General features: G+C 43.8%; 1 protein-coding gene across 3 annotated transcripts in view; it reads right to left on the bottom strand.

The window, feature by feature from the left end:
* Positions 1–20,932, bottom strand: part of NSF (N-ethylmaleimide sensitive factor, vesicle fusing ATPase) — a 184,657-nt gene extending 163,725 nt beyond the window's left edge. For all 3 annotated transcript variants that reach the window (XM_077806325.1, XM_077806326.1, XM_077806327.1), the window contains exon 1: positions 20,857–20,932. In XM_077806325.1, coding sequence (XP_077662451.1) covers positions 20,857–20,868 — 12 coding nt within the window. In that variant the 5' untranslated portion in view covers positions 20,869–20,932. The remainder of the gene's footprint in view (positions 1–20,856) is intronic.
* Positions 20,933–23,133: the final 2,201 nt, after the last annotated feature.

The following is a 23,133-nucleotide window of genomic DNA, read 5'->3' as shown; positions in this document are numbered from 1 at the left end:
TCCCGGTTCTACCCACAGGTCATGGACCTTCAGCAAGGCCAGATTCACCCCTCAACCCAGAATGGAAACATCAGTAACCAGTGTCTTCGTTGGAGAAGCCTGAGTGAAAGGGTCCCCTTGGCGCACATTGCGTGGGGACTCCCACCAGCATAGGGAATCTAGAACTGGTGGAGGGAGGTGAACCAACCTTTCCAGAGGATGCAGAGCAGGGTGGTAAACCATCCTGAGCTACATCTGAAGGGGGTCAAGGCGGAACCTGGCAAACTGGACCACCTGCATGCACACGGACATGCAGCCCAGCAGGCTCAGACACACACTGACTGTCGTGGATGGCTGGGATTGCAGACTGAAGCAGAGCTGCTGCATTGACTGGAAGCAGTTGGTTGGCAGGAACACTCTTGACCTGTGGAGTCTAAAAAGGCTCCAACAAACTTGATTTTTTGAGTGGGAGCCAAAGCTGACTTTGAGGTGTTTACAAGGAGTCCCAGGCTGTGAAGCAAATGCAATGTAGTGTCAACGTGGGTGAAAACCCCCTCTCTGGATCTACCTTCAGCAACCAGTTGTCAAGATATGGGAAGATGCGGATATCCTTCCATGAGAGTACTTGCAGAGTCAACTGTGGTGGTGCTGAAGAGCGCCCAGTGCCAAGCTTGCCCACACCAATTCTGGTACGAGCTATATCCCCACCACTGGAAGGGGAGCACTTGGTGCGGTGCCAACACACATGGAGGCACGGTGTCTCGCTCCATCAGAGGGGCCACAGGTGGTGCAGCCCTGGGAAAGTGCCGGATGAATGGGGAGGTTAGGACCGAAAGGCAAAAGAGGTCTGAGGCTGCCTGGTACGCTTACAACATGAACTCAGTCAGTACCGGCATTTCCCTCGTTGGTACCAGGCTCAACAGACACCCGGAAGCCAGAACCAAGCCAATGGTATGGTGTTTCTGCCCTTCCCACCCAGTACAGGGCAGGGTCAGAGGCACCCACACCATACCACGTGCCCAAACCATGCCAGTCTGCGCTTTTCCTCGGGGAGGCAAAGGAGTTGCCCCACAACCTGGAGCAATCCAAATTAGTCTTATGAGACCTCTTTCTCAACACTGATGATGGAGAATTGTTCCCCCTTCTCTTCGGCGAGGCGCCTGCCCTGGAACAAGAGGCGTCAGCACCCTCTGAGTTCAACAGCGATCTTCAACCCAAGGAGGCAGATGAGGTCACATGGCAGGTTTAAGCAGGTGCTTCTTGAAGCAAAGTTCCCGCACCACCTTAGACCACTTCTTAAACAATTTACAAGTCGAACAGTGAGCTTTAAGGTGGGCCTCGCCAAGACAAAGCAAGCACCATGTGTGGGCGTCGCTGTTGGGGATTGCCTGTCCACACAAAGGACAGTGTTTGAACCACAGTGAGGGCACCACTAACTAACACTATCTAACTACTTACTAACATTAACTCTATACAATAAACTAGGCTAACAGAGTCAGGATTTCCTCCCCACTCTGAACTCTAGGGTACAGATGTGGGGACCCACATGAAAGACCCCCTAAGCTCATTTCTACCAGCTTAGGTTAAAACTTCCCCAAGGCACAAATTCTTTGCCCTTGGAGGGCACGCTGCCACCACCAAGTGATTTAACAAAGAATCAGGGAAAGGACCACAATGTTCCTATTCCCCCAAAAATATCCCCCCAAGCGCTAACACCCCCTTTCCTAGGGAGGCTTGAGAATAATATCCTAACCAATTGACTACAAAGTGATCACAGACCCAAACCCCTAGGTCTTAGGACAATAGAGAAGGTCAGTCAGGTTCTTAAAAGAAGGGTTTTATTTAAAAAAAAGGTAAAAATCACCTCTGTGTAATTAGGATGGAAAATAACTTTACAGGGTAACAAAAGATTCAAAAACACAGCAGAACTTCCTCTAGGCTTAGTTTCAAAGTTACAAAAAACAGGAATAAACCTCCCTCCAGCAAAGGAAAAATTCACAAGCAGAACAAAAGATAATCTAACATGCCTTGCCTGGCTTTTACTTACAATTTTTGTAATGTGAGAGACTTTTAGGATGGTTTATAGGAGAAGGAGTTTTCTGACCTGATGCTTCTCTGCTTCCCAAGAGAACACACAAAACAAAACCTTCCCCCCCCAGCAAGATTTGAAAGTATCTTCTTTCCCCTTTGGTCCTTTTGGTCAGGTGCCAACCAGGTTATTTGAGCTTCTTAACCCCTTACAGGTAAGGAGGAATTCTAGGCCACTCTTAGCTATATGGTTATGACAAACACGAAATGCAAGGTTGTCAAACTACAACTACACACACCTCCGACTCCAGCCACAGGTGGGGAAAAGGAACTGAGGGGGGTTGGGGCAGCTCCACTCATACAGCCAGAGGAGCGGTCACAGCCATGAGCGCTGCCCCCTGTGGCTACTGCTAGGCAAAAGGCTCTGGCTCCAGCATGCTGGGCATACACACACCTAAGTGGAAGACACGCCTGCATCTACTCGAAGAACTCCAAGGTTACAGATTCCAGTAGGTTGCTTATAGCCATGACTTATAATCATCATAATACAGACATGCTACAGACATGAGTAGTAACACTTCTTAACCCTTCATAAATTCATTATCTCTTTATTAGCTATCTGTAAGAGAATAGCTAACATAAAATGTGAACATTGCAGGCACAGAAATGCAGTTAGGATTGTGTGGATGATCTTACCTATGGAAAAAATACACTGGAAAAACAGTCAAGTGAGATGACCCCATTTTCAAACCCTATTTCCCAAACATTGTCCAATTTGTCTCAAACTTTCCCCAATACCTCTATCCTGGCATAAAATGAAGAATTACAAAATTCCAAATGGATTAATTTTGGCAAAGTTGGGCAGGAGAAGTCAATGAAAAGCTAGTTTAAACCTTAAGTAGAGAGAGGGGAAGTCTCATAATATCAAGCTGTGGCTTCAGAGCCCCAAGGAAAGAAGGCTTAGCAAGCCAGGGGATAAGACACTATCCTCTAGTCCACAACAACACTAGCTAGGCATACAGAACACATTTCACTAAAGAAAAGCCCATTTTGTAAGGTCTGTGGATGGCATAGGTGAAGCCTGTGGCTTGTCCTGATTATTCGCAAGGCACAAGTTACTAGTTAAACACCTTTAACTTACAAAGGGCTTTACAAGCCCAGAAAACACACATCATTACCTTGTCTTATTTAGACAGTAAGCACTTCAGGGCAAGGAAACTGGGTGATACAACAGCTCTGGAGAGGGGAAGACTGGGGATTGTTGAGATGATTAGGAATGGCATAGCCTGAAGAGGGATTTGAAGATTATAAATTGTGATTTGATTAATTAGGAAAAGGGCCCCTGGCAAAGAAGTACTTGGAGAGTATCCCGGGCATATGAGGCAGAGCAGAAAGCACAATGTTGGAAGTGGGAGAAGGAGAAATGAGAGGAATGACATAGGCACAGCCAAAATTATACAGGGCCTTGTGGGGAGGGCAAAAAAATAAAAAGAATTTGATGCAGAAGAAGATAGGAGGCCAACAGACATGACTAGAGCAGCAGAAGAGGGAGATAAATAGAACTTTGTTCACCGTATTTTAAACAAACCAGGGAGGAGAGGCAGCAGGAAGATGCTTGTAATGACCTCCTGATTTGCTCAGGACATGCACAGGGATTTTAGCATTGAGTACAGCAGGACCAATCCCCAGTCCCCTAATCATGGGCTAACATCCCCCAGCTCTCATCTGCAAGGTAAATTATACCACCACTGTGGATCATTGCTAAGCCTTGGTCAGTGTGTGACATTATTGACATGAACTGTTACTGTATAGATCATTGTTGCTGTCATAAATATAAAGGGAAGGCTAAACTCCTTTAAAATCCCTCCTGGCCAGAGGAAAAATCCTCTCACCTGTAGAGGGCTAAGAAGCTAAAGGTAACCTCGCTGGCACCTCACCAAAATGACCAATGAGGAGACAAGATACTTTCAAAAGTTGGGAGGAGGGAGAAAAACAAAGGGTCTGTGTCTGTCTGTGTGATGCTTTTGCCGGGGACAGAACAGGAATGGAGTCTTAGAATTTAGTAAGTAATCTAGCTAGGTATGTGTTAGATTATGATTTCTTTAAATGGCTGAGAAAATAGCTGTGCTGAATAGAATGAATATTCCTGTCTGTGTGTCTTTTTTGTAACTTAAGGTTTTGCCTAGAGGGATTCTCTATGTTTTGAATCTAATTACCCTGTAAAGTATTTATCATCCTGATTTTACAGAGGTGATTCCTTTTTACTTCTATTAAAAGTCTTCTTGTAAGGAAACGGAATGCTTTTTCATTGTTCTAAGATCCAAGGGTTTGGGTCTGTGGTCACTTTTATGCAAATTGGTGAGGATTTTTACCAAACCTTCCCTGGGAAGTGGGGTGCAAGGGTTGGGAGGATTTTGGGGGGAAAGACGTGTCCAAACTACGTTTTCTCAGGAACCCAGATAAAGTTTGGTGGTGGCAGTGGAAGTAAAAGGGCAAAGGGTAAAATAGTTTGTACCTTGGGGAAGTTTTAACCTCAGCTGGTAAAAGTAAGCTTAGGAGGTTTTCATGCAGGTCCCCACATCTGTACCCTAGAGTTCAGAGTGGGGAAGGAACCTTGACAGTTGCAACCAGGGTTCTATGGTTGCACCAGGTCTTGTACAGAGGAGGTCAAGTATGGTGTCTATGGAAAGGTTGTAGTTTGCTGGTTATGATTATACTGTCTGCATGTATGTATCATTTTTGTATTTGAAGTTATGAATATTGGCTGTGTATTTGTATCTCAATGTGTTTGATTCTATGTAGCCTCAGTGAAGCATTTGGTCAGCTTCTTGAGAAAGGACTATTCTCAGTAAGTGCCCAATCAAGAACACTTAACTGACAATGGACTTTGGGAGACGCCAATCCACATCTGAGCTTTCCTGGAAACGTTCAAACTAACATGTAAACAATGGCATCGGCCTGCTAAAAGCTGAAGCCGATTTTGTTCAAAATCTTCATTAATGATCTGGAGGATGGCATGAATTGCACCCTCAGCAAGTTTGCAGATGACACTAAACTGGGAGGAGGGGTAGATATGCTGGAGAGTAGGGATAGGATACAGACGGACCTGGACAAATTAGAGGATTGGGCCAAAAGAAATCTGATGAGGTTCAACAAGGACAAGTGTAGAGTCCAGCACTTAGGACGGAAGAATCCCATGCACTGCTACAGACTAGGGACCGAGTGGCTAGACAGCCGCTCTGCAGAAAAGGACCCAGGGGTTACAGTGGACGAGAAGGTGGATATGTAGGCTAACGGCATTTTTGGCTGTATACGTAGAAACACTGGCAGCAGATCGAGGGATGTGATCATTCCTCTCTATTCGGCATTGGTGAGGCCTCATCTGGAGTGCTGTGTCCAGTTTTGGGCCCCACACTACAGAAAGGATGTGGAAAAAAATGGAAAGAGTCCAGTGGAGGACAACAAAAATGATTAGGGGGCTGGAGCACATGACTTATGAGGACAGACTGAGGGAACTGGGATTATTTAGTCTGCAGAATTTAGTCTGCGGAAGAGAAGAATGAGGGGGGATTTGGTAGCTGCTTTCAACTCTCTGAAAGGGAGTTCCAAAGAGGATGGATTTAGACTCTTCTCAGAGGTACCAGATGACAGAACAAGGAGTAATGGTCTCAAGTTGCAGTGGGGGAAGTTTAGGTTGGATATTAGGAAAAACTTTTTCACTAGGAGGGTGGTGAAGCACTGGAATGCGTTACCTAGGCAGGTGGTGGAATCTCCTTCCTTTGAGGTTTTTAAGGTCAGGCTTGACAAAGCCCCCAAGCTGGGGTGATTTAGTTTGGGATTGGTCCTGCTTTGAGCAGCGGGTTGGACTAGATGACCTCCTGAGGTCCCTTCCAACCCTGATATTCTATGCTTCTATACAGAGAGGAAAGTGAATTATGGAAGTAAGAGGAAGAAATCAAAGGACTTGCCTAGATAGTGGATATGATGGGGAGGGGAAAGGAGAGACTGATGAAAGTGGAGAACATACTGAACCTGAATAATATTTGTGCTTTCTAGTCAACAGGTAAGTCCTCTATGAATTTAAAATTATAGACCTTAGCCCAGGGGTGGCCAACCTGTGTCTCTGGAGCCACATGCAGCTCTTCCGAACTTAGTATGCGGCTCCTTGGATAGGCAACAACTCCGGGGCTGGAGCTACAGTCGCCAACTTTCCAATGTGCTGGGAGTCGCTCACTGCTCAACTCTGCCATAGGCCCTGCCCCCACTCCACCCCTTCCCCACCCTGAGCCTGCCATGCCCTCGCGCCTCCACCTCCCACCCAGAGCCTCCTGTATACCACGAACCAGCTGATCGGGAGATGCAGGGAGGGAGGGAGGGGAAGGCGCTGATTGGCAGGGCTGCCAGTGGGCAGGAGGCGCTAGGAGCAGAGGGGTGGAGTTGATTGGGGCTGCCAATGTATTACTGTGGCTCTTTGGCAATTTACAGTGGTAAAGTCTGGCTCCTTTTCAGGCTCAAGTTGGCCACCCCTGCCTTAGCCAATGAACCAAAGGAATTAAATAATGCCATGATGCCTTGATAATACTAAGCAGCTGGCATGCTATGACCTCTGCTTGTTACACTAATCTTAATCATCTCACTGTTACATTTGCTCCCAGCCTGTAGCATCCATCTGCTGTCTCATAAATATTGACAGCATGCAGGTGGACTGCTTGGGTCTAAGACTGAGGACTTCAGACACCACCACAATACATATATTAAATATTAACTGGCCTTATGAACACTAACATCTTTGGAGAGCTGCACTGAAAAAAAGGAACAACAGATTCTACTAGAACTAATATAATTCATGGGATGTAGGCGGGAAGAGATGTGGATTCCTGGCAGGAAGTAGTAAAAAAATAAATGGGCTTGCACAAGAGTTTAAGTCCAACTATTTATTCATACTCAAAACCCACAAATTAAAGATGTACACATGAAAAATAATTTCATCATGATACGTCTGTTATAAACACAAAATGCAAGATTTCCACAGTGCATTGATCTTCCACGAGCTGACAGACAGTACATTTAGCATACAAGATGACCTATGAGTCTAACTGCGTCCTGAAGATGTAATTCTCATTGCAAACTAACATCAGCAGAAGAGCCCAGAGCAAAGTCAGCCTTGTGTACACTCTGAGGACAGGGTTTTGCAGACTTTATTCCAAAAAGGATGTTTAACGCCAGAAAGGATCATAATGATCATCCAGTCTGACCTCCCGTGTAACATGAGCTATAGGACTTCCCTGAATTAATTCCTATTTGAACTAGAGAAGATCTTTTAGAAAAACATCCAATCTTGATTTAAAATTTGACAGTGATGGAGAATTCACCACAACCCTTGGTAAATTGTTCCAATGATTAATTACCTCACTATAGAAAAAATACACTCCTGATTTCTAGTCTGAATTTGTTTAGCTTCAACTTCCAGCCACTGGATCATGTTATAGCTCTGTCAACTAGACTGAAGAGTCCTCTACTGTATTTCTGTTCCCTATGTAGATACCTACAGTCTATGATCCAGTTTACCCCTTAACTGTCTCTTTGAAAAGCTAAATTAAGGTCCTTGAGTCTTTCACTACCAGGCACGTTCTCCAATCCTTTAATCATTCTCATGGCTATTCTCTGAACCCTCTCCAATTTATCAGCAACCTTTTGAATTGTGGACATCAGAACTGGACATGGTATTCCAGCAGTGGTCACACCAGTGCCAAACATATATATAACCCACCTAGGACTTAAAGAAAACCTCTATTATCTTTTATTGCCACAGACTTCTTTTTGAGCCCTTTGGCTTCCCTTATCAATTTTCTACACTCCCTATTTTCTAATTTATATTCATTGTTACCAAAAAACAGTTACCTACCTTTCAGACCTTTCTTCAAGGCATGTTGCACAAGTCCATTCCACTGTAGGTATGTACGTGCCTTGTGCACATTTGTCAGAGAACTTTTTCTCTCAGCATTACCAGTCAGGGCAGCTCAAGTGCCCTCTGCCATCATGCACCACTGCATGCAGATATAAGAGGATGGAGCTGCTCCCAACCCCCAAGCAGCTCCTTCTCACTAGACAGACTACAATAAAGAGGGGGAAGGAGGGATGTCATGGAATGGACATGTGTAACACATCTCAAGCAACAACAGTTAAGGAAAAGTAAAAACTGATTTTTCTTCTTCCAGTGATCGCACATGCCCATTCCACTGAAGGTGACTCAAGCAAATTAACATGGATGCGGACTCAGAGATTACCTGAACAGCAACTGTAGAACAACCCATCCAAAAATTCCTGGACTGACAGGAAATGACATAATGAGCAGCAAAAGTGTGAAATGATGACCAGGTTGCCACTTTGCAAATGTCTCAAATAGGTACTTGTGTCAGGAAAGCTGCTTGCGCTCTAGTCAAATGAGCCAGCACTCTAGGTGGCGGCGTGATATTAGCTAGCTAGTAGCACAAATGTATAAAAGGGAAAAACCCCTGAGTGGAAACCAGATTATCTTTCAGCCTGTCTGCAACCACATTGAGGATTCAGTCAAAGGTTAAAGTTGTCATCACATTCAACAAAAAGAAGCTTCTGCTCATCTCTATGCATATGAGTCTTCAAGAAAAGAGTGGCAAATAAATTGTCTGGACAGTGTGGAAACTGGAAACCATCTTTGCCAGAAATTTTAGGGGAAAGGTTAACTTTATCCTTATTTAAAAGTTTAAAAGGAGGCTCTGAGATGAAGAATGGACTTGTTAGCCTGGGTCCTGAAGAGGGTCAGGGAATGGAGGTAGGAGGGGAGATAAAAAGAAAAACAAACTGAAGGGAATATCCAAGACCCGCCATGCTTAGGACCCGCTGATGTGATGTCATGAGAATACAAGCACAGAGGAAGTAGGACAGACAACTGGTAGGAACAGATGGTCCTGTAAGAAATGGGATGTTGCCCTTGACAAACCAGTTAAAATGCATGCTTAGACTGGGCCGCTGTCACAGAGGAAAAGGTGGTTGCCTCCTGTAATTCCTGCCTCTTTTTCTCAGCAGCTCTTGGGGTCGAGGTATAAAGCTCTGATATCTGTGAGACAGACCAGAACTGCTTCCTCTGCACTCAGTGTATAGATTCTAAGTGACTTCAGCATTGCTGTGGAATATTTAGGGTATGCAGCCTATTCCCTGTCTTTTCCAAAAAGAGGGAGAAACACTCAAAGAGCAGACCTGGGATGGTCTCTTGTATTTCAGGAGGGAGACTGAAAGACTGCAGCCATGATGAGCATGTCCTCAGATACGCAGACACCATGGATTGAGCTGGTGAGTCTGCTGCATCCAGTCTCCACTACAGAGCTGTCCTTGCCACCAGCTTGCCCTCCTCTACCATCAGAGTGAACTCCTCCCTGGAGTCCTCCAGTTGTTTATCGTTTAAATTTCATGATGTGTTCCCACAGAGTCAAGTCACAGCAACTTAGTCAAGCTTACTGGTTGGCAATTCTAAGTTGCAGCCCTCCTCTCAAATAAACTTGTCAACCAAACTAGCCCAGTCACTGATTCCATCCCCTTCAGTGTTGATGCCTCTGCCTCTCCCACTCATTAGCTGCCGCCACCACAAAGAGTCTGGGGGCAGGTGAGAGTAGAGATGTTCGAAACCCGTAGAAGGGACATAGTATTCCCTCCCTGCCCATTTCGTCATAGGAAGGAGAAAGAAGGGGTCTGACAAAATGTTTTGATCAGCTTCAGAATCGCTTCATTAATCGGGAGTGGCATTCTGGAGGGCCCTGCTGAAGCCAATATATCCACTAGCTTGTGGAATTTCTCTCTGACTTCTTCCACCTGAGCATTCAACACTTTAAAGCAGTTCTTGGTGAGCCTTGTAATCCCCATTGGTGGTGGTGAATTGTTCACCATCTCTATAGTCTCATATGATGAAGAAGATGATACACCCAGATGCTGAGGCAATGACTGGTCTATCTCTTGTGGTGAAGGAACTGTCTGAGCAACTTCCAGCTGCTCGGTATCAGTCCCGGTATTGCGCGTTGGCCAATGTTGTCTGCAGTGCCAATGATCTTGGTGCACTCTCATGCAAATCAGCTCACATGGATGAGGGAAAGTCCTAACAGGCGGAGGGACACCCCACAGTGTCCAGAAAGGCCACTGATATGGCGGTGGTGGGCCCCATGCTTCTGTAGGCCATTGCCCCTTGCAATGTGTCCACTGCTGGAAGTGCCGCAACCACCATGGATTCTGCCCCAAGGCTCCAACAGAGGGTAAGCTTCCCTTTGGGTATGGGACATAAAAGACCCCACTTCTGAGTCTGATGAAAATGACTCAGAGCCCTGTAACAACAATGGAGCAGGTAAGCCAAATCCAGGAATGGCACTATCAGGGCTATAACAGTGGCTTGCCCCTTGAAAGTACCACCTCTCAGGTACCTGAAGCACAGAGGGCACAGCTACCACAGTCTCTTGTGGAGCTTATGTAGGAACTACAGTCACCAGCACCAGTTGAAACTCTTGCTGTATCACTGTGGACACCAGTACCAAAAGGTTGAGAAGTTCTTTATTGGCTGTGTACACCTCTGATGACGTCGGTACCAGAACTAGGTCTTTAATTTGGTGTCTCTGCATCAGAACTTCAGGGGACAGTCTTGAGGGACCTGGCACAGATTCTGGAGTCAACGAACCCACATTTTTGAGATCAGAGGAACACCCTGGAGAATGCTTCCCCTCAGAGTCTCTCCCTGAGTCTTTACTGATCTCAGTACTGAAGATCTTGCTGAACGGGATCCCTGGAAGATCCATCTCTATTCTTTGGTACCGGAGACATGGAATGAGGTGCCAAAGACATCTCGGATGGCACAACCTGTACTGATGGTGAAGCACTCGGAGTACACTCTGAACCCACTGGCTCTGATGTAGGGCAGAATGCCAACTCCATAAGGAGATATTTAAGTCTCATAGTTCTATCTTTTTTAGAGCAAGGCTTAACTCCTCTACAAAATGTGACATTTGTCACTGATGTGGGACTCCCCAAAACATTTTAGGCAGCTGGCTGTGGGTTGCTGACCAGCATCAGCCTGGCACATTACTGGCAAGACTAAAACCCTGGAGAGCAAGGCATGACTATGGTACCAGTACCAAGATTCAAACTTGGCCCAAAAAGGACCTAAAACTGAAACCTATAACTAACACTAACTATACTCTATATCTAACTAACTACTAGGAACATACAAACTATATTTAAAGAACAAGGGAAATAAACTTGTGATAGATGGTTAAAGGATTAGAAAACATGCCTTTTGGTGACAGAATCAAGGAGGTCAATCTATTTAGCTTAAAAAAAGAGAAGGTTTTGGGTGACTTGATTACAGTTTCAGAGTACCCACATAGGGAACAGATATTTAATAATAGGCTCTTCAAGCTAGCAGAGAAAAGTATAACAGAACCTGATGGCTAGAAGTTGAAGCTGGACAAATTCAGACTGGAAATAAGGCATAAATTTTTAACAGTGGAGTAATTAATCATTGGGACAACCTACTAATGCTCGTGGTGGAGTCTACATCACCAACAACTTTTAAATGAAGATTGGATGTTTTACTAAAAGATACACTCTAGGAATTATTTCAGAGAAGTTCTATGGCCTGTGTTATAGAGGTCAGACTAGATGCTCACAGTAGTCCCTTCTGGCCTTGGAATCAATGAAGTACCTCCTAGGAGGGAGAGAGCAGGAAAGATGGAACATGCATCTGTTCTTTCTTGTGAAGTGAACACATTTGATACAGTAATTGAGAGAATATAAACATGGAACCCTATGGTGCCATTTTTACAGAATTACATTTAGGCAAAAATACCATCTGCTTTTATGAGAAACTAAATCCCACCATGTTCCTTCTGCATTTTTTCATCTAGTGTAGCCTACAAGACAGTGAACCAAGAGCGAACCACATGAGCTTCTCCAAAGAGAGGTTAATGAGCTACATTCAGCGGTAAACTTTCCCCTTCCCTCATCTGCCGTGAGCAAAGCCCTTATTAAGAACCACATTATGTAAGGCTAATTCTGTATTCTCCCTCCAATTTGCCATGAGATAAATTGTAAGGTAAGGGGGAACCCAGTAGTTATCTTGCAGAATGAGAAACATCAGTGTTACCTGTAGTCCAATTTATTACTTCAAATCCTAACATTAACAAACCATTACCAGAGACACAAAAGCAACTATAAGAGCAACACAGGGGGCAGGAGGAAGTTCATTGATGTTGATAATACATAACATTTATGCAGCATTTTTCATTCTGGGGAATCCAAAATTGTGACACTGTTCATCTAAATAGAGCATCATTTAGATTTAGCCACCACTAGGACAGAGGGCAGCAAGTAATCTGTGCACATCATACTGCACAGCAGTTGGAACGGGATTTTGTATTATTTTAAATAAGGACAGCACAGTAATCTTACAAGAATTACTTCAGGGTCCATACAGAATAGACAAGCCTTCATAATAAGAAATAATAATCCCTTCATGTCCTGCCCGAATGATCCTAACAGAAATTGTACGGATCCCAATTTATCCACCACAGAATAATGAAATTCTGAGCCAACCATACCAGGATTTGAAACTGTGATACTAGGGGGTCCAGATAGTTCAAACCAAGGACTTAAATTGCTAAGCATTGCCTTCAACCATTTTCAGATATGGTGCTACACATAAACTGGTGCTTCTGTTATCCCCCTCTGAAAGCCAGGATAAGGGTCCAGAACAAAGGTTTGGTGCTTGTGATTAAAATAAAATCATCAGTGTTTGTGAAGTAGTACAAATTTAGCCTGGAATAAGCTTTCTGGGATATTGCTTGGGATTTTAATACAATGCAAACTCCAAGTTATAAAGGAAACTCAAAACAATTAAGTTGTTACCACAGCTGCCAATTAAACTCAGTTAACTCACGCAATTAACTCAAAAAAATTAATCGTGATTAATCAGTTTTAATTGCACTGCTCAACAGAATACCAACTGAAATTTATTAAATATTTTTGATGTTTTTCTACATTACCATACATATTGTATTCTGTGTTGTAATTGAAATCAAAGTGTATATTATTTTTATTATAAATATTTGCACTGTAAAAATGATAAAAGAAACAGCATTTTTCAAGTCACCACACACAAGTACTGTAGTGCAATCTCTTTGTTGCGAAAGTGCAACTTACAAATGTAGATTTTTTTGTTACATAACTGCACTCAAAAACAAAACAATGTAAAACTTCAGTGCCTACAAGTCCATTCAGTCCTATTTCTTGTTCAGCTAATCGCTAAGACAAACAAATTCGTTTACACTTACGGAATATAATGCTGCTCGCTTCTTATATACGTCACCAGAAAGCGAGAACAGGCATTTGCATGGCACTTTTGTAGCCAGCATTGCAAGGTAATTTACATGCCAGATATGTTAAACATTTGTACGCCCCTCCATGCTTCGGCCACCATTCCAGAGGACATGCTTCCATGCTGACGACGCTCATTAAAAAAAAATAATGTGTTAATTAAATTTGTGACTGAACTCCTTGGAGGAGAATTGTATGTCGCCTGGTCTGTTTTACCCACATTCTGCCATATATTTCAGGTTATAGCAGTCTCGGATGATGACCCAGCACATGTTCATTTTAAAAACACTTTGACTGCCGATTTGACAAAACACAAAGAAGGTACCTATGTGAGATTTCTAAAGATAGCCACAGCACTCAACCCAAGGTTTAAAAATCTGAAGTGCCTTCCAAAATCTGAGAGGCATGAGGTGTTGAGCATACTTTCAGAAGCCTTAAAAGAGCAACATTCCAATGTGGAAACTACAAAACCCGAACCACCAAAAAAGAAAATCAACCTTCTGCTGGTGGCATCTGACTCAGATAATGAAAATGAGCATACGTTGATCCACACTGCTTTGGACTGTTATTGAGCAGAACCCATCATCAGCATGGACGCATGCCCCCTAAAATGCTGGTAGAAGCATGAAGGGACATTTGAATCTTTAGCGCATCTGGCACGTAAATATCTTGCGACATCAGCTACAATAGTGCCATGAGAATGCCTGTTCTCACTTTCAGGTGACATTGTAAACAAGAAGCGGGCAGCATTTTCTCCTGATATGTAAACAAACTTATCTGTCTGAGCGATTGGCTGAACAAGAAGTAGGACTCAGTTGACTTGCAGGCGCTAAAATTTTACATTGTTTATTTTTGAATGCAGTTACTTTTGTACATAATTCTACATTTGTAAATTCAACTTTCATGATAAAGAGATTGTACTACAGTACTTCTTTAGGTGAACTGAAAAATACTATGTCTGTTTTTTTACAGTGCAAATACTTGTAATCAAAAATAAATATAAAGTGAGCACTGTACACTTTGTATTCTGTATTGTAAATGAAATCTATATATTTGAAAAAGTAGAAAACATCCAAAAATATTTAAATAAATGGTATTCTATTGTTGTTTAACAGTGTGATTAATCAAGATTAATTTTTTTAATCGCTTGACAGCCCTAGTTGTTACCATCAGGGTGGATTTTATTTAAATCAAATTGATTTAAATCATGATTTAAATCACTAGTCAGGAAGACTCACTTTAATCATGGATTTCTACATAAAAGTGCATTCTTGTTGGTTGTTATAACCTTAATACATATTCTTCACAACTCAGAGATAGATGTAGGTTTCATTTTTAGAAGGAACACACTATACATTTTAAAGTGATTTATTTTGAAAAAACTTTTCAGATTAGTTTTACAGCTATATCAGAAAATGAATGATTGGTTGGTTGGTTATTTCATTTACCAAATGTAATTGAAGCAGATATTTATGAAGTCGTTGGGAGGTGAACTATCTCCAATTCAACAGGTTAATCATTAATATTTGGAGGATTTTCTTGCCATGCTGTATTAGGAGGACATCACCAAACAGACATTTAAATTGTTTTATTTAACTAAAACAACGTTATATATTCTGGATTTTTTTCCTTCAACAGCAAACATATAATATTTTAACAAAACAAGCATATGAATTTTTGAATTTAGTTAAACATTCAAGTTTTTTAAATCAGGTTTGTTTTTGTTAAAATTGGTAATGAAATTTTTAAAAAATTAAATCGACTATCTCAGCCACGTCAACATGAGAAACTTAAAATATTGGCTTCTGCAGCTAACTCAGTCGTATTCACCTTCATTTTCCTGTTTGTTCATAATCTGGAAAAGAAAAACAAGCTTTCCTGCTTTTTCAGGTCCCAAACGATTTCTCAATTTGGAATGAATTAGTCCAAAGGAAGAAAATGTTCCCTTCTAGTGAGAGAATGGTATGCTAGATCTCAAATCAATGAAGGCTACACTCAGAAAGAACAAGACTTCTGGAATATGCTGCTCAAACGGTTTCACTTTTGTTTCTACTGGCTGTCCCTTCCTTCTCACATTTATCTCCAGACTTCTTCTCCTTGTCCAGATCTATTCTGCCCCCAACAATCTTCTATTTATTGAACTGTTTGGAACTTTGCACTTTTAGAGACAGGTAAGGGTTGACTCTGTGTACACAAATTTGCAGAGGGACAATAGGGTTGAGGTCTGTTATTTCTCACCTCTATATATTATTTATTTATTTTAAAAAAATGTTGCTGTTAACAAGCATGTTATCTCTGGAGACACAAATCCACAGTTTGAGAACTGCAAAACTAGACTGAGCCCCACTGGGTAGACAGAAAGATTAACCTAAATAATCTGTACAGAAGCCCCTGGAACCTGGTAAGATTGAGTCCCTAGTCGATGAACTATTGGAACTCATTTACAAAACTTGTCTTAAACATTACATGAATATATTGTCTCATACTATAGAATTTGGATTTATAATCCCTATTCCATGATAAGATATCTTTAGATTAGATTTTTTTTATTTAAATCGGATTTTTTTTAATAAAATGCTTTTTGAGGGAAAAAACCTATTTTTTTTTTTTTAAATCATTGATTTTTATCCACCCTGGTTACCATCCACAAATCGGAAGTCCTAGAGAGACAGAGAACTTGATGGCATTAAATGAAGTCTTGGACATGGTGTTTTCCATTTTTGGAGTCCTAAGGGGGGATAAGTTTGATATTCATAGTAGAAATAAGTTACTAATTGCCAGTTCTCTACTGAATATGAGAATCAGCATTACCTTTGTACTGATAGACAAAGATGCTCCTCATTTGACAGAGGAAAGCTTAACTTGCTAATCCTGACAGCAGGTTACGCAATAGCATATAAATCAGGGCGAGATTTTGTTCTTACATTGAGAACTGGATGCTAAAACCTGATGCTAGGCTCCCTGTACTAGATGAATATTAAACCACTGTACATGTAATTTACCATATGTTAGTCGCATTCCTCTCTCCTTTACCATGACTCTGAAAATGTACCTTGAAACTGCAAAATTAGATTCCCCTATTTCCTCACTACCTTTTTATTTTCATTTATATTCCTGATGGCAAGCTATTGAATCTCCTTAAGTAGGTCTGAAGCAGTCTTAAGCACAAAGATCTGGGCTTCTGTTGCAATTGTGATGTAAGGATCTCTGCTCTGCTCTCCTTGCTTGATGCTTGTGACCCAGTAGGGAGTTGAAACTAACTGTTTCTCCATCCTGTTGGTGCACAAGAAAGGAACTAGTAAGAACCAGTGTGCTGTGACCATGTGATGTTGCAGTCACAACACATCTTACATGAAGCCTGATTACGTTAAGTGGCTTGCAACAGACCTTGTGTTAAGATCAACAGAATCACTCTGGAAGTTTAAACATATGAAGACATCATTTTCTCTACAACCACCCTTTGGGAACTGTGTTTAGAAACAATAACCTAATGTATTCTTTTTCCTACATTAGTACATGACACCTATCTCCTGTAGCTCAGTTTTTGGAAATCAGCAAATCAATACAAACACGGTATTTCCAGGAGAATCAAATATATCCTAAGTAGCTTCATCTTCAAATTATTTTATATCCATCAACTCATTAATACTCAATATCACTAAGACGAAGGTAGGAAAGTATTAGCCCCTCTTTACAGATGGGGAAAAAAAGTTCAGTGAGTTGACAGAGGCCAAGACTGAGCTGGTGTTGGACCTACAATAGAAACTATGATGTTTCTGACATCCAGTTCTGCGTTCAGACCACCAAACCATGACTCAAGCTCTTCAGACGTTTAAAAAAAAAATCAAATTGTGTCACTAACACAGTTAAGACTCTTTCTTTACAAAAGACCTCAGAAAATAAGTATCCAATTTAATTCTTCATTACCTCAATATGGTCATATACATAACAAGACATCACGTCTTAATATAGATCCCGAATGTTATAAATTGAAATTTCCTCCTTTAGGTCCCATTGCTGGCAAGTGAGGGAAACTAACCACCAGTACCACGGATTTCATAGGACGTTATTCTGTCACTTGTCTGGAGATATTTCTGGTTTTAATCATGTAGGTTTTGAATTTTTTTTAAAACATCTTAGTAGTCAAAATGCTTAATTTAAAAAGCAAAGAAGAATAAAATAATCACAAATATGAGTTTAGCAAGTGCTCTGCACTGTTTGTGTTTTCATGGAGTACATCATACACCCATTGTCCAAGAAAAAGACAAACCTGACAACAAATGCTTTTCCAAGACATCAAATCTAAATTGGCAGGATTTCCCTTCAAGTTCTGTAATGGTTTAGTTTTACTGAAAGATCAGCAATTTCAACCACATGAGCATCTAGTGTGTGTAACATCACAGGTAGGAGACCCTCATTTCCAGCTGCAAAGCCTCCATTTCCAGCTGCTTCATTTGTCCATCAAAAAGGTTTTGCAAATTAAATTCTTCTGTTTTGGAAGGAGTTGTGCTCCTTAAACATGTGTAACAAGTTCAACAATATCAAGTCAGGTTTCAGAGTAACAGCCGTGTTAGTCTGTATTCAAAAAGAAAAGGAGTACTTGTGGCACCTTAGAGACTAACCAATTTATTTGAGCATGAGCTTTCGTGAGCTACAGCTCACTTCATCGGATGCATACCGTGGAAACTGCAGCAGACTTTATATATACACAGAGAATATGAAACAATACCTCCTCCCACCCCTCTGTCCTGCTGGTAATAGCTTATCTAAAGTGATCATCAGGTTGGGCCATTTCCAGCACAAATCCCGGTTTTCTCACCCTCCACCCCCCCACACAAATTCACTCTCCTGCTGGTGATAGCCCATCCAAAGTGACAACTCTTTACACAATGTGCATGATAATCAAGTTGGGCCATTTCCTGCACAAACCTGGATTTGTTTCATATTCTCTGTGTATATATAAAGTCTGCTGCAGTTTCCACGGTATGCATCCGATGAAGTGAGCTGTAGCTCACGAAAGCTCATGCTCAAATAAATTGGTTAGTCCCTAAGGTGCCACAAGTACTCCTTTTCTTTTTGAATATCAAGTCAAACTTAGTGCCTTTGAAGGTGAACAGCTGTGTTCTTTACCTGATTATCCTGAAAACTTTAATTCCTATCATAATGAGATTTTTAGTGGCTTTAAGTTACTTAGAGTTTGAATAGTAAGCTTTTTTTTAAAAAAAAAAAAAAAAGCTGTTGAATAAATGTTAATTTTCCTGAAAGTGAAGTGTCTAAAGTGGGCTGCTGTTGAGATTCTCCTTAGATTAAAAAAAAGACTCTAGGCAAGAAATAGAGTGGCATACACTCCTCTTCACTCCTCCCTTGACGCAGGTGCTTCCACTGCCATAAAGCCTCTGCTTGTATTTTCAAAAGCAAGCAGAATTTGAACTTCAGAGATGAGCAGGACTGGTAACTACAACAGATACCTGTGTTTACTCTAGCCAGAGACAGGTTTCAGAGTGGTAGCCGTATTAGTCTCTATCAGCAAAAACGAGGAGTCCTTGTGGCATCTTAGAGACTAACAAATTTATCTGGCCATAAGCTCTCGTGGGTTAGAATCCACTCCATCAGATGCATGGAGTGGAAAATACAGGAGCAGGTATAAATACATGAAAAGATGTGAGTTGCCTTACCAAGTGTGAGACGCCACTGGCCTTCAGCCCCCAACTAAAACCTCTCCAGCGCATCATCAAGGATCTACAACCTATCCTGAAGGACAATCCCTCATGCTCATAGACCTTGGGGGACAGGCCAGTCCTCGCTTACAGACAGCCGCCCAACCTGAAGCAAATACTCACCAGCAACTACACACCACACAACAAAAATACTAACCCAGGAACCAAACCCTGCAACAAACCCCCGGTGCCAACTCTGTCTACATATCTATTCAAGGGACACCACCATAGGACCTAACCACATCAGCCACACCATCAGGGGCTCGTTCACCTGCATATCTACCAATGACCTCGCTGTTAAGCTTGACATTACTACAATAAAAGTTCAGACCAGATTTCTGTTTAAAGCTTGAATCTAAGTGCTCCAATATCCACTCGGTTGCTCAGATTGCCTTGAAATTTGGTGTGCCTTATGGCAGCACGGGATTCTGTTGGTGAACCAAATTTGGGGTCATTTGAACAAGGGGCTCCCAAGATACAGCACCTGAAAAAAAATAGCTTTTCTTAACATTAAGAGATTCTGGCACCCAAATTTTGCTTGCAGAGAGAGATCAAACAAGTGCTCCATTGCACCAGGGTCTCCAGCATTTGAAGATTATCCTCACAGAGTGCATGCCACCCACCAGCCCTCTGAGGAAAAATCAAACTAAAGCTTACTTTGAAAATGGTTTTGTTACTCTAGCTGAGTTTGTCAGAAGCCTCTTGCATTGAATGATGAACCAAAGAATTAAACTGTGCATGTGCAGACCGAGGGGCTATTTAGAAAGCTACCTCTTTATAATAAAACCTGGGAATATCACAGTCAAAGTCTAATCCCAGCTCTACCCCAGGCATTGTAAAACTGCAGTTACACTCCAGTGGCTGCATCACTGCAGCTGTGCTGCTGTACCTAATGTCACAGCGCAGAGGCTTCCTCCATCAACAGGAGAGGTTTCTTCCATCTGTGCAGCTAATCCAGCTCTCCGAGAGCTGGCAGCGAGATCAACAGAAAAATTCTTCCACTGACCTACCCACTTCTATATCAGGTGCTAGGTAAACCTAACTAGAGGGCTCAACGTGTTTAATTTTTCACAACCTTGACAAAACTAGGTCAATCTAATTTTTAAGTGATGATCAAACCTGAGTTCACATCCCAACCTAGGACAGGAATCTCAAATTAAAAGCAAGCATATTGTTCCAATCTGCCTCTATCAAGGGGGACTTTTATTATGGGGAAATGTAATCTAAGGACACCAGAATATTCACACTGAAATTATTTTCTGAAAAGAAAATAAACTATAAAAGCAAGTGCTCGCCGAAAGGGGAAGGGGATTCGCATTGGAAGAGTAAATGGGAATAGGGGGAAGGGGCTGGGGATCAGGTGATGGGAAGGGGAGAGGTGGGACTCTGAGAAGCGGGATACGAGGGATCAGTGTTGGGGGACCAGGGGAGAATAGGGACAGGGGCACCTGTCAGCCCCACCTTCCCCTCCTGTGTGTGTGCCACGATCTGGGGGACCCGGCCCGGGGGAAAGGGGGTGATTGGAGAGAAAGGGGACCCAGCATGGGGGGAGGGGGACAGGAGGGGGGACCCTTGGGGAAGGAGGGATGACCGGGAGAGGGGAAAGGGGGACTCGGCCCAGGGGAAAGGGGGGGGACTTGGGGCAAGGGGGGATTGGGCCCGGGGAGGAAGGGGGTGACTGGGGGAAAGGGGACCCGGAACGGGAGCGACAGGGGGGAGGGGGACGCCCCTCACGCGCACTCACCCGCCCCGCCATCTCGCCGCTGCTCCCTGCAGACACCAAGCAGCGGCCAAACGTTAGCGCGTACGGCGGCCGCGCATGCGCGCTGCAGCCATACTGCACTGCGTCCGGCGCGGAGCGCCGCCTCCGCAGGTGATTCAGCAGCGTCGCCGAGCGCCAGGAGAGGGCGGGGCTGCGCGCCCCGGGCTCCGCGAGGTGACGTCACCCTGCCGGGCGCTGCTCCCGCCGGTGGCGGGTTGGGACCGGGGGGCCGCCCGGGCTCAGGCGGAGGGAGGCAAAATCGGGAGTTGGCGTTTCGGAAAAACGCGGAGGTTTAAAAGCCGCCTCGGGAAGCGGGGGGGCCCCACACGGGCTGCCGCCCCCGCCACCCGTTTCCTCCCCGCTGGCCCAGCGCGCGGGCGCGGGAGCGGGAGCGGTGCGTTCCAGGCGGGCGGCCCGCGCTAGCTGGGCCCGCGCCGGCTCGCGGAGCGAGGGTCTCGCTTCAGCACGCTGAGGTAGCCCCGGCGAGCGCGTGGACACTTACCCCGCTGGCAGTTCCTGCTCCATTCACCGGTTTCAGGGGGCCCTGGGCCAGGGCGAGTGGGGGCCCCGCCCCACCCTTCCGCCTGTAGTTGCCCCCCACTTCCCTCGCCCGTGCTCCTGCCTGCCCGGCGCTCCTGCCAGAGAGCGGGATCAGGCCGCGGGGGCTTGCCCAGCTCCCTGGCAGGCGCGGGGGCAGGTGCAGTGGGACAAGCCCCAACGCCCTGAGCCTGCTGCCCGGCAGGAACACCGGGTGGGTGGAGTGGGTCAGGGCAAGGGGGCACCCATTTTTCTGGGCCCCCCAATTGGCCGGGGCTAATCCACCACTGCATATTGGATCCGGGATTTGGGTTCCATTGACTCAACTTGCTTGCATCAGAAGCCCTGGGATCCAAGCTTTAAAGACTGGTTTCAGAGCAGCAGCCGTGTTAGTCTGTATCCGCCAAAAGAAAAGGAGGACTTGTGGCACCTTAGAGACTAACATATTTATTTGAGCGTAAGCTTTCGTGAGCTACAGCTCACTTCATCGGATGCATGCAAACTTTAAAGACTGTCAGGGACAGTGTCTAAACCTGCGTGCCCCAGCCAGCTGAGAGCATGTGGGATTCATAGAATCATAGAATATCAGGGTTGGAAGGGACCTCAGGAGGTCATCTAGTCCAACCCCCTGCTCGAAAGCAGGACCAATCCCCAATTAAATCATCCCAGCCAGGGCTTTGTCAAGCCTGACCTTAAAAATTTCTAAGGAAGGAGATTCCACCACCTCCCTAGGTAACGCATTCCAGTGTTTCACCACCCTCTTAGTGAAAAAGTTTTTCCTAATATCCAACCTAACCCCCCCCCCCCAACTGCAACTTGAGACCATTACTGGAAATATATGCAGAAGCAAAAAGCCATTTTGACATCCATCACAGAAGGGATGATAGGGTACAGCACCCTTTAGCCTATTAAAGCTGGGTCTTCTTGACCTGAAAGGCAAGAGCTAATGGAAACTCGATGTCAGTAACAAACTGCTGAGGCAAAAATTACAACTTTCTAAAATTAAGTTTTAGTCACTAGAAAGTGTGTTTTGTTTGTAACCAGACCTGTCTTCTATTCTTCCTTAGTATCATGTAAATCTCTGAACTTGGTTAATAAACTTATTTTTGTTTATGTTTGGGTGTGTGACTCCACAGATAAACCAATGGGCTCGTGTGTGTTGTGTCTCTTTGGAGGCAGTGAACTTGGTCATTTAGGGGCGTGTCCCAGTCAGAGGCATGGGAGCGCGGGTTTGAGTTTCTCACCCAACAGCGGGCAACACAAGCTCTTCCTTCTAGTCTCACAGGCCTTGCATCTCTCAACAGGTTTGTGACTGGCACACTCCAACTCTCACACCTCCAAGCATCTTCCTGGAGTTTCCAGCCCCTGGTCCACCGGACTCTCACAGTATTCAGAGAATTGCAGCTTCCAAAGAAACAGAACACCCCAGTTTACCAGTTCCCCCTCTGATCAGAGCTCCACTTCACACACAGCACTCATACTTGACTTCACTATGAACAACTCTAAGTTTGTTTTCAAAAGAATAGAGATTCAAATGACTGCCCGTAGAAGTATTACACACAGATTGTTACATATAGAGTCACACACATTCTGCAGCATAGACTTAATTAACAAGATGCTCTCATCTTGTAGAATATTGCTCACCCAAAATCAGTGCTTGCTTTACAGCCACATTGACTGTGATCCTTTTTTCATGAGGAAAGTTCATTGTCAGCTTGCCTT

The sequence above is a fragment of the Eretmochelys imbricata genome, chromosome 27 (assembly GCF_965152235.1).
Source record: "Eretmochelys imbricata isolate rEreImb1 chromosome 27, rEreImb1.hap1, whole genome shotgun sequence".
Lineage (NCBI taxonomy): Eukaryota > Metazoa > Chordata > Testudines > Cheloniidae > Eretmochelys > Eretmochelys imbricata.
The sequence above is the reverse complement of the archived record's forward strand: the minus strand, read 5'-3'. Positions and strand labels throughout refer to the sequence as shown.